Source organism: Larus michahellis, chromosome 2 (genome assembly GCF_964199755.1).
Source record: "Larus michahellis chromosome 2, bLarMic1.1, whole genome shotgun sequence".
In the NCBI taxonomy this organism is placed as follows: domain Eukaryota; kingdom Metazoa; phylum Chordata; class Aves; order Charadriiformes; family Laridae; genus Larus; species Larus michahellis.
The window spans coordinates 144,081,025-144,092,767 of record NC_133897.1 but is presented as its reverse complement, the minus strand read 5'-3'; the positions used below and the strand labels follow the sequence as shown (position 1 = coordinate 144,092,767).

At 41.9% G+C, this 11,743-nt stretch overlaps 1 protein-coding gene and 1 non-coding gene across 2 annotated transcripts; both read left to right on the top strand.

Moving 5' to 3' along the window:
• Positions 1 to 825: 825 nt before the first annotated feature.
• Positions 826 to 907, top strand: TRNAS-AGA (transfer RNA serine (anticodon AGA)). The gene has a single exon. It is a non-coding gene; the product is annotated as a tRNA-Ser (tRNA).
• Positions 908 to 989: 82 nt separating this feature from the next.
• On the top strand, positions 990 to 11,639 carry CFAP418 (cilia and flagella associated protein 418). The gene is made up of 6 exons (XM_074577475.1): positions 990 to 1,258; positions 2,784 to 2,883; positions 5,280 to 5,350; positions 5,860 to 5,925; positions 6,740 to 6,835; positions 8,834 to 11,639. The coding sequence occupies exons 1-6, from the start codon at positions 1,128 to 1,130 to the stop codon at positions 8,991 to 8,993; spliced, it is 624 nt and encodes a 207-aa protein (XP_074433576.1). The 5' UTR covers positions 990 to 1,127; the 3' UTR covers positions 8,994 to 11,639.
• The last annotated feature ends 104 nt before the right edge of the window (positions 11,640 to 11,743 follow it).

The following is an 11,743-nucleotide window of genomic DNA, read 5'->3' as shown; positions in this document are numbered from 1 at the left end:
TGCACAGCCTTCAGCTGCACCGTTTGTCGCAAAGTGTCAGCAGTGATGGCCCTGGCAGTGTGCCCACCCTGAGGCATTTCACCTTCCACTTGTCACTGAAGGCAGAGGAGGCCGCAGCACACCTTGGCTGACCAGTGACCCACACCTCCTACGCCTGCCTGGATACTAACAGCGAGACCCTGTTTTATCGGGCTTTTCTCAAAAATACTAAATGAAGCACACAAAAAATAGCCCGCTTGCTTAAGCTATCTCTTTGTCCAGGAAATGCAGTATTACTACACGAAGACCCACAAACCCCACGAGCAGGCGGGGCTGCAGCCGCTTCCCTCAGCGCCCCAGCTGAAACCAGCCAGAACCGACCAGAACCGGTCATCCCCAGCCCAGTACTGCCGCTCTCTCCCCGACTGCCCGAGTCTGCCCTGGGCTCCCCGAACGCTGTCAAGGATGTCTGCTTGTGAGCGTACCGGGTTTTAAGGGGCCATTCTCTGAACAAGCGTTTCTAATCTACGCAAAAAGACAGGCTTCTCCTGCGGGACTTAGTGAAGTGCAACCATTTCGTTTTGCTCTAAACGGACCGATATACCTCATACTGAGTTATATTACAAATACGTTAGGCATAAACTCTTATTTTATGTCGTTTCTATGCTATAATCCTCACAGTTGTATCGGGGAACGTTTCGCTGACGGCGGCCTGGCCGTCCCCCGGCGTCCCGCTGCGAGGCAGACGGCCGGCTGCGGCAGAGCGCCGCGGCTCAGCCCGATTCGGTGCGGCGGGGGCCCGGCCGGTTAGACCTAGTATGGCGGAGAAACATTGTTTCAACATGTGTAGTCGTGGCCGAGTGGTTAAGGCGATGGACTAGAAATCCATTGGGGTCTCCCCGCGCAGGTTCGAATCCTGCCGACTACGGCCGGAGTCTAGCGGCTCGGTGCGTTTTTTTTCCCTTTTTTTTTTTTTTTCTCTCCTCCTTTCAACCCTCGTCTGCCGGGGCGGCAGGCGGGGTGGGCCGGGGGCCCGGCGGCGGGCGAGCTCCACAGGCTCCCGCACACACCCCGCCGGGCGCGGAGACTCCGCCCCTGCCCGTGCCTAGCCGCGCGGGGCCGCCTTGGCAACGGCCGGCGGCGGCAAGATGGCGGAGGACCTGGACCAGTTACTGGATGAAGTGGAGAGGCGGCTCTGCCGCCTGCCGGGGCAGGGGGCGGCGGGTGGCCACCGGGACGGCGATGGCCAGGAGGAGGAGCAGACGGCGAAGGAGGGCAGGTTAGCGACCCTACGTCGGTCCCGGCGCCCTCAGGCACCTCCCCGCCGAGCGGGCTGTCCCTCCTGTGGGGCGGGAGGGGGTCGGCGTGCGGCGAGACCCCTCCGGAGCCCAAAATAGCCGGGTTCGGGAGCCGAAACGCTGGCTGGCGGTCAGCGAGTATCGCCTGTCTTACTTATTTTTAAACACCCAAGTCCTGGGCCAGCGAGCTGAGTTACTTCAGATAGTCTTTGTCTCTTGGAATTATCCCAACCTCGGATTAAATATGGCGTTAAAAGCTGCACTAATTTGCTCCTGAGTTAGGATCAGGGGTTACTGAGTTCTGTAACTGACCTCGTGGTGCATCATAAAATATCTATAAATCTTACAGTTTATAGCAGGAAGAACTTTAGCAGTACTATTATCAAACATTTTATTCTGTTGATACTTCAGTCATTTATGTATTCCGTTCATACTTTCTCTATTAACCATATCTTCTGCAGTAAGCGCCTAACTTACACTCTACACGGGCATGTATCCACCTCAAATTTCATAATTTTCAAAATGACGGTCTGAATACTGACAGTTTTTGGTCGGGACAGGGTCACTGCTGACGGTACCAACAAGCCGTCTGCCGCACCGCTGCCGGCCCGCAGGGTTCCATCCTGGCCCTCGCTGGTGTCTTTGCCTTCCCTCAGGTTTCCATCCCAGCCCTCCCAGGTGTCTCAGGCTCCTGTTGGAAGGTCTGTGGACCAGAGGGGCTTGGCCAGATGTCTCCACAGGTGGGCTGCTGAGTGCTTACCCAACAGGCATTTCAGAGTCCCAGGCAAGGATCTTGGCGAGCCAAATGACTAACACAAGACCCACAACTCCACTACTTTTGGCCACATTACTGGACTTCCCTGTTGTTGATATAAAGGTTAGATGAGCACCCAAATAGAGACAATCCAATTACAAGATTTTAAAAAATCACACAGTTTTCTTCTTTCTCAGGAGTAGATTTGTTCTTCATTGGTTGATGCAGCAGTACTACAGGCCTCCTTTTCTTTGACAAAGAGCTAGCAAACAGCAGACTTGAGACAAGACTCCTCACGTGAATGAAAGCAAAGTGCAGGTGATCTCTCTAAATGCATACAGTTTGGCAGGAATTCCTTCAGAACCCCTGCAGTTGTATATAGCATGAGGAGAGAATTCCCTCTGACCTTTTTATATTCCTGCTGCTGAAGATTAATGTGAAAAATCAGGGCTGTCCAATCTGGTGCTCAGTAAGTGCAAAATGGGTTATATTATAATTTTAATTCAGGGTTGGAAGTGATTGGAAATGAAAGAAGCAAGCAAAAATAAGACCTGTGATGGGACAGTTCAACAGGGGCTGAAAGGCGTCATCCTTCAGTTTACGTGTGTCCAGTCATTATTTGGATGGCCTACCTTAGGTACTACAGAAATATTAGAGGAAAAAGGCTGTAACTAATTTTATGTTTTAATTTACAATTCTTAGAACTGCTTTGGTTATGCTACAAAATGGAGCCTGTTTTGTTTGTTTTTCAGATCAGCTAAACTGTTAATGAGTGCTGGCAGCAGTGAAGAAGATATAGATGACATTATTGATGAAATCTGTAATGACAGCAGCTTTGCCAAAACACCTCTGGTGAGTAGGAGTCTGGAAAAATGCAGAACAGATGAGGTTCAGCGATGGAAAGGAAAGCACCATAAACTGTTTTAAAGCAAAAAAAAAAAAAAAAAAAAGACCTAAAACAAGCTGTAGGATAAACTTGGAAAATAAAGCAGAAAGGAAAATACAACAATCCTATAGTGAGGAACAGGAGAGATATAAAGAAATGGTCTTACCCAGGCAATAACAGGCAATTAAAGGAAGTGCTAGTTCAAGATAGAGCATAGTGTCAAATATTGCAGAATCATGGAGTGGTTGAGGTTGCAAGGGACCTCTGGAGATCACCTGGTCCAGCCACCTGCTCAAGAAGGGCTACCTAGGGCTGGTTGCACAGGACCATGTCCAGATGGCTTTTGAGTATCTCCAAGGGTGGAGACTCTGCACCCTCTCTAAATAACTTGTTCCAGTGTTTGACCACCCTCGCAAGAAGTAAAGCAGCTTTTTATATGTGTAACTGAAATTTCTTGTATTTCAGTTTGTGCCCATTGCCTCTCCTGGCAGTGGTTCCCACTGAGAAGAGTCTGGCCACGTCTTCTTTATTCTTCCCCATTATTATACGTTGATAAGATTCTTCTGACCCTTGTCTTCTCCAGGCGAAACAATTCCAGCTCTCTTAGCCTCTACTTCCATGTCAGATGGTCTAAGTCCTTAATCACCATTATGTCCATGTCTCTTTTGTACTGGGCACAGCACTCCAGACATGTCTATGAGGCCGTATCTGAGTACTGTGTCCAGTTCTGGGCTGCCAGTGCAAGAGGGAGCTGGAGCTACTGGAGAGAATCCAGCAAAGGGCTATGGAGATGATTAAGAGGCTGGAGTATCTTTCATAGGAGAGGCTGGAAGATCCGGGACTGTTCAGCCTGGAGAAGAGAAGACTCCAGGGGGATCTTATCAATGTGTGTAAATATGTGATGGGAGGAGTAAAGAAGGGGCGAGACTCCTCTGTAGTGCCCAGTGAAAGGACAAGAGGCAATGAGTGTAAACTGAAACACATGAAATTCCATCTGTACATAGGAAATCACTTTTTTACTGCAAGGGTGGTCAAACATTGGGACAGGCTGCCCAGAGAGGTTGTGGAGTGTCTGTCTGTGGAGATTTTCAAAACCCAACTGGACACAGTCCTGGGCAAGCTGCTGAAGCTGACCCTGCTTTGAGCAGGGTGGTTGTCCTAGATGATCTCCAGAGGTCCCTTCCAACCGAAATGATTCTGTGATTCTGTCTCACCAGCGCTGAGTAGAGAGGAAGGATCACCTCCCTCAGCCTGCTGGCAATGTCCCTCCTAACGTAGCGCAGGATGCTGTTGACCTTCTGCACTGCATGGGCATGCTGCTGGCTCATAGTTGACTTACCATCAACCGAATTTCCCACGGCCTTTTCTGCAAAGCTGCTTTCCAGCTGGTCAGCCCTCAGTGTGTTCTGGTGCATGAGGGTTATTCTTCCCCAGCAGTGGGCGTTTGCATATCCCCTTAGTTGTACTTCTCTCAGGTCATTTCTGCAGTCTGCTGAGGCCCCTCTGAATGGCAGTGCAGTCGTCTGGCATACCAAGCACTGCTCCCCGTTATGTATCATCTGCAGATGGCTTCTGTCGTTCAACAGCAGGAGATGGAGATGAAAATAGATATTCATTTAGGTATCATCATTAGAAAATTGTGGTATTTATGCTTCATAGAAAATTGTGGTATTTATGCTTCATAACCCCCTGTGCAGATTCTCTTATTCTCATCAGTGACATCGGTTTTGCTTTACTTGTCTTTGATTTCTTACAGAGTTGCTAAATCTGAACCAACAAATAACACTTGTATGCTACAATACATGTGTCAGAGTGAACGAAAATTATGTCAGTAAATTTGTATAATTTTATCATTTTACATCCCTAGGATTTCCCATTTAGGATCTAGAATTCTAGTATTCTAGAATTCAAATGACCTGTTTTATGTGCAGCAAATAACAAACTTTTCAAAGACACTATCTTTTTTAATAATATAAGTCCTTAATGTGTTTTCGGTAAAACAAAAGCTCCAAAACACTGAGGCAGAAGTTTCCTAATTTAAAATTGCTTTTAAAAGCATAATTAGGGTAGGGCATGAAATACTAAGTCTTGATTGTAAAGTCAAAGTGATCATGTGGTGTTGAATTCCTTCAGGCGGAGCTGGGAATTCAGTATGGGAAGAGAAGGCTCATTCCTCACTTACCTGTTACTTCAGCAGCCTCTGCCTCAAAGAGCCTCACAGAAACCCGAGCAAGAAAATTCCCAAATTCTTAGTCCCCTTCTTCCGTGACTGATATTTTCTGGCTCCTGCTTATTAAAAAAACCAGAATGTTGTTACCTTGCTGTAATGCTACTTTTTATTCTTTAATTGCTTTTTAAATAGAAATTGAAGTCTAAGTCTGCAAGTCTCACACCTGAAAGCAACAGTGTTGTTGTACAGACTCATAGGAAAAGGTAAGTGAAAAGTGTTTTGGCTATTTGAACATAGCTTGATTATAGCTTGGTGTCAGTCGAATAATATTGTTACTGATTAATCTGTGTTGGCATTAACTAAGAAAGAAACTGATTATTTAGAGAAGTATTCTTTTTACAGAAAAACAAAAGATAAACATTATTTTGAAGAATTACTAATGTGCTTTAATGTGGTCAAAATTATTTATTATAAATTTATTAATTATTTAAGTTATTGAACTTCCTTTGCCTTATGGATATAAGCATTTATCAAAAGCTGTAATGTATAGTCCATATGTATTTGGTGTAGAGTGGTTGTCATACAGTTTTTCTTTTAACACCTTGGTAATGGAAATTTTAAAATTCTATAGTTTGTAAACATTTGGATGCTTTGCCTGTATTTAATAAATATTATTTTAGAAATATCATGCTGTTAAACTAAGAGAAGCATTGTACTACTTTCTCCAAAATGTTTTGTTATAATTTAATATTTTTTAATGAAATCCACATAGATGCTGTCCAGTGTATCTGGGTGGAAGCTCTTCACCATGTGGCATAGGAACAAATATTTCAAAAAGGTAGGAAATGTGAAAAAAAAAAAAAGTTCTACTTCCTTTATCATTATTTTTAATCACATCTGTGTTTCTCTGGTGGTACAGAGTTCTGCATTCGAACTGGACAGGGACACCTTATATTCACCTAAACATATGGCTGCCTGTAACTACAGTGAAGTCAGCTGGTCCCTTCCAGTCCTCTGTTGTTGACCACTAAATCTTTTGTTTGCTTGAGCAGTTGAAAGATGTGTGCAAATGAGACACAAGACTCCAAAAATCAAAACCATGTAGTTAAGGAAATTGCTGTTGTAGAATTTTTTTTTTCCCTGCCTCTCTTCAGCTTTCTGTGTGATGGCACATATGTCACTTAAAGCAATGGGCTGGTTTAAATCATCCCAGAGCCTGAACTGAAAATATCCAGAGTGCTTTGGAACTGCAGCTGAACTTAGTAGTACTTTAAACATTTATCCCCAACATCCTATAGAACACTATTACATTTCGATGTGGGATTTTTTGTAGTAAGTAACTATGCACTTGATGCATATTTGGATGCTGATCAGGTGTCATAGCAGTGAGGAGGACCAAAGAGAATATATCAAGAGAATATTAGTTTATTCTGTGTGTTCAGTGAGGTTAGGAACCTGTAAAAATAATACATGATCATATAGTTAAAACACATACCATAATGAATGTGCGCTAAATGTAAAAAAAATAAGATTACAGGGTAACCTTGGTTCTGCTATTTCTGAGTGAGCGCTGTACTTTAAAAAAAGTTACAATCTGTGTAGCTTCTCTGATTGTAATAAGCTCTTGAAGGTTTTTGTTCTTTTTTGACCAGAACTTGTGATCAGCTTCGTTGTACTGCTTGTGACTTCCGTGTGTCACTTTTCAATGGCTACATCTGGGATCAGTCCTGTGATTACCTTTTTTTCAGGTATGTCTGAGGTGGGTTTGATATTAGTATTGTGTTACTGTGCTTTGGGGTTTGATAGGAACAGAAAAGATGAAAAGTCCTGAGCGCTCCTGTCTTACCTAGAAAGGAGCGTGTTGCAGCTTGTTTGGTGGTCAGGTAGGAAAGTCTGCAGGGAAAGGGATGCAGCATCTGCCATAATCTGTGTTCATGCCTGTCCATTTCTTTCCCTATCACTCTTCCTCTCTGTTTTTAAAAAGAATTCAAGTTTCATGGATCAAAAGGCAACTTTACTGCTGAAATAAGCAGATAATCTGTGCAGTGGGTTGGCCTCTGGTGTGCCGTTGCAGAATGCCTACAAAATGAATGCAGACGGTTCAGCGTGTACTTCTCACGATACCTTCAGTCACAGACTGTGATTGTTTCAAGTCAGATTTTCTTTTTTCCAGTATCAAGTATTATGCTGTCATTTTCAGTGAAAATCAAATAGTTTTGTTTCTTACCAGACTTCTGGTTGAAGCAAGGTTTGATTAAATGGAGTAGTGGGATTTTTGTTTTCGTGTTATATTGTGGTGTCTTTAGTTATTTCAACTTTTTTTGAAGACTTAAAATTAAGGAGTTCTTATTTCCAGTTTCTCTAAAACTGTATCACTAAAACTTAGTGAAGGGTAGTGTAGTAGGCATGCTTATAATACAGACTTCAAATTTGTATTCCTTTTATTTTAGTAAAGTCTCAGTTCATGCCCATTAGCTGATGGAGGTAGTGGATGTGTTCAGAGTATGTGGTTGGCCACCAGGGGGTGTGACAGCTGGAGCAGAACAGTGATGGATACATCATCTCCTTTCGCAATATTTTTCTTGTATTAATTACATGTAAGGTTTTTCCTGTATTTCCCTTCCAGTTTCAAAATTTGTGTTTGTCTTTGAGTGCAGATCTTATTTTCCCATTATTTAAAGCAGTAAGAGATGAGTTTGGTAGCTGGAAAGGTTAAATAAAAATAAAATTATTTTATTTAATCAAATATTTATTTAATCAAATATTTAATCATATTTATTACTATAATCATATATAATCATATTTATTTAATCAAAGTCTAAATTATTCTGCTTCTGAGATCTTGAAATTAATAATTTTTTTAAAAGGACATGAAAGGTGTTATTATCAGATAACAGATAATTATCAGATAACTGATAATTATCAGGTAACTGATTAAAATCTGTAATCTTTAGCAAGATATTTAGCTATTTATTTTGACTAACCTGTTTTTTAAAAAGCAAACTTGGAGATTAAACATTTGCCTTCCATTAATAGATGTCTGATCTCTTTTTCTAAAAATTCTTTTGTTGATGTTTGGCTTGTATTTTCTTTATTTAACTGGGCTTGTTAATGTTTTTGAGCAATTCAGTGGCCCGTAATTGGCCAGGAGGAGGTCATGAGAGCAGGGATAGTTAAAATGCTAAATTTTCACTTGTTTTTTGAAACAACTTGTTTTTGTAATAGCCATGCTGATTTTTCATTTGTTGTGGTTGATGCTTGCACAGGAATTATTTGTGGTTTGATGTACATTCTTTCCTTTTATGGCCATTTAATTTCAGTCACTTTAACAACAATCCAGTAACAGTTCCTGATGAAAAGTTTAACTCTGTAGTTTTACCCATTCTGCATAGGGATTCTTACAATAACTTTGATAAGATAAACACATTTTTGGATAATTTCTTAACACTTAATTAACTTTACCTGGTTTTCTTCCCAACTCTTTCTCTGGAGGCTGATACAGGGTCTCTAAACAGAACATTGCTTACAAAAACATCAGATCTCCAGCTGATCTGAGAATACAGCAATTATGTACTGAGACTGCTCTCAGGAAAGAATTGCGTTCAAAACAGAATTTAAACATATCCCTAAATTCATTCATGATAGTGGTACTCAAAAAACGTTCTTAAGAATTGAAATGGCCTTGTGAGTCTTTTTTCTTTTTAAAAAAAATGCATGCTCCTAAACTGAATTCACTTGATTGGCAGGAATAACATGCCTGAGCTCAGTAAACTAAGAGCAAAGATGATAAAGAAGAAAGGAGCACGAGCATATGCTTGTCAGTGCAGCTGGAGATCCATTGATGAACTAACTGACCTCCAAACAGACCAGCAGCTTCGGTGGGTTTGTGGTAAACATGCAGAATGAAGTCCTCCTGTGTGTGGTACCTACTTGTGTGGAAGCAGGTCATAAACTCAATTTGATTCCCATGCAGTTTTCTGAGAACAGATGGAAACCTGAATACTTCTATCTAGAAATAGATGATAACACCCAGACTTCAACCTGAAAACTATTTTTTCAATTTAACTGTATCGCAAGCAATATGGGGAGTTGAATTATTAGAAGAAACAACCTATTTGAAGGCTTTCTGGAAGCTAAATGAGGTTAAAGCTGATATTCAGAAGCGTTAAAAAGAGGAAGACGAAATCGACAGATTGAGGCATGGGGCAAAGCACCTTGAGACTGTTCCTAATATCTAGCAGAGATCCTTATTTCCCATGTCTGCAAAATCTTGGACTGAAAATGGTGACTTGGGATGCAGCCATGACACACAAACGTATGAATTTCTGCATGGAAATTAATACTGCTTTTCTGCTTTGCTCATAGCTGTTAATGAGCAAGTGGTTGTAGATCTCTCAAAAAATTACTGCAAGATCAGCTCTCACCTCAAAGGTTTCAGCACACCCCAAAACTTTACTTTCTTTTACCCACCAGTAGCCAAAAACTGCAGGTGCTGGAAATTTCCTTCCAGTTTCTACTGTTTTCTTCAAAGCATTTTCTGCTGACTAAAGACTTTTACCAGAGTGAATTTCTTGGATCTCCCTTCAGCCTTCACTGCAAGAGGTGAACAAGTTATTGTGCAATTATTAAATATTGTGCAATTTAAAAGAGATTCTGAAGAATATATGACTCTTCTATCAATATTTTCAAGGGAAAAAAAGGCTCAGGCTTTTAAGAGTGAGAAAATATATATCCCCACTGACGTTCAAATTTGGATTTTTTTCAGTTTCACTTAGCTTTCACTTCAGCTTCACTTCAAAATATTACATATTCAGAAAGTGTAACTGTCCTGTTTCAACACATTCCTTTCCCCCAGTAACATCGTAAAAGTACTTCCAGTATCACATTACTTGGTGAATTGTCTTGATTACAGTTAATGTCACTATAGTTTATGAGCTCTTTCTTTTCATTATGTATAAATAACACAGGAGATGGATTTAGGTTTTGGGTGGGCAGAGAGGAAGGAAAGGATTACCAGTCCTGGCAATTACTACTTTGAAAAGTGTCTCAAAATGGGAAGTCTGTCAGTATTTTTGCTATGCAGTGTGTGATACTGTACAGATAAATTCAGAATTACTTACTTTGTGCAATTCTATACAGAGCTATTTCTTTTTTTGTGAAGTTTTGTTCATGGCCCTACACTGTACATTGTCATTCTCTTTCTTTTTTCCAAAACAATTGCGTGCTCTTTCTTATAGAGGTCATCTCTCAAATCTGTCGCCTTGTCTCTACCCCTCTGAAAGAGTAGATCCCAGTAGTAACCAGAGGCATAGTGTACTCTGCATCCTGCTCACGTTCCCCAATCCGTGAGTGTTTTTTTGGAAGGTGCAGAGGACCAGCAGTGTGCCTGGGAGTCCTGGCAGCTCTTACATATGCAGTGCTTCGGTGCTCTGGAGTGCGTGTTCCAGTGCCACATGAGGCCTTGCTAATAGGTTCAGAGGTGAGTTGGCTTTGGAGTGGTACTCCTTGGCATAATGCTGTAGACATATTTAGGGTCATGTATTGTCTTCAGTGCAATTGGTGTTTCAGGCTGAAGTTTCAACTGCTAGAGTCTAAAACTGCAGGTTCAGGAGACAGAGAGACCCAGAAACCAGTTGATTGATGCTCAGTCAGCTCCTGGAAGAGGTCTACTTGCCTTTCTGTCCTTTGTGAAGAGATAGCCCCCGTGTGGACTAAGCAGTAAGTGTTCCTGAGTGTTCTTCAGGCAGGCCTGAGCGATTTCCGTTCCCAAAGAACATTAGTGCTAATGGTAAGAGAAGAACCCAGCAGTAGTATGTATTTTATTAACAAGCCCTAGAGAAGAATAAACCTACTTTCCACTCTTCTTCTTGAAGAGGAATACATTTCAAAAAGTGCTGAGTTGCCTTGGCTTGCCTATTCCAAGACCATTTGAAACTGATGACCAAGTAGCCCCACAGGATGCTCTTTTGGCCTGGATTTGCAGTGGAACTTGTGCCACAATGTAGGGAACAAGTTAGGCTTGCAGCTTGTGAGCCGGAAACAGGAAAAATCCTAACACCCATCTCAGTTCATGAGACCAAGTCTTATGTGACTTGGAAACGGAGCATGTCTCATGTACCCTTCTTTAAACAAGCCAACAGAAATAGTCACCCCTTCTGGAACAGTTTGCACTACCAAGCGTGGGAAGCAAATCATGTGGAAACAAAAGTTCAAGACATCCGTTCTAGTGATTTTTATGACAAGAAGACAGCCTGTAGCACACAAAAGGTGGAGGCTAGGAAGGAATTGAGACAAAAGGACTAAGAGTGTAGGGGAAGTAAAAAGGATTAATACCAGTATCTATTGACACCATTAGTCAGCATTTCTTCTAGGTCACCTGATCCCTCAGTCTTCATAGAATCGTAGAATCATAGAATAGTTTGGGTTGGAAGGGACCTTTAAAGATCATCTAGTCCAACCCCCCTGCAATGATCAGGCACATCTTCAACTAGATCAGGTTGCTCAGAGCCCCATCCAACCTGGTCTTGAGTGTTCCCATGTTTCACCACCTTCATCATAAAAAACCCTTGTATCTAGTCTAAATCTACCCTCTTTTAGTTTAAAATCATTACCCTGTGTCCTATCATAACAGGCCCTGCTAAAAATTTTGTCCCCAG

Bases quoted from the DNA above. Each gene is read 5' to 3' on its own strand.
- CFAP418 (XM_074577475.1), top strand. From the start codon at position 1,128: ATGGCGGAGGACCTGGACCAGTTACTGGATGAAGTGGAGAGGCGGCTC. The intron at 5,351-5,859 runs GTAAGTGAAAAG...AAATCCACATAG, and splicing joins GTACAGACTCATAGGAAAAG to ATGCTGTCCAGTGTATCTGG. The intron at 5,926-6,739 runs GTAGGAAATGTG...TTTTTTGACCAG, and splicing joins GGAACAAATATTTCAAAAAG to AACTTGTGATCAGCTTCGTT.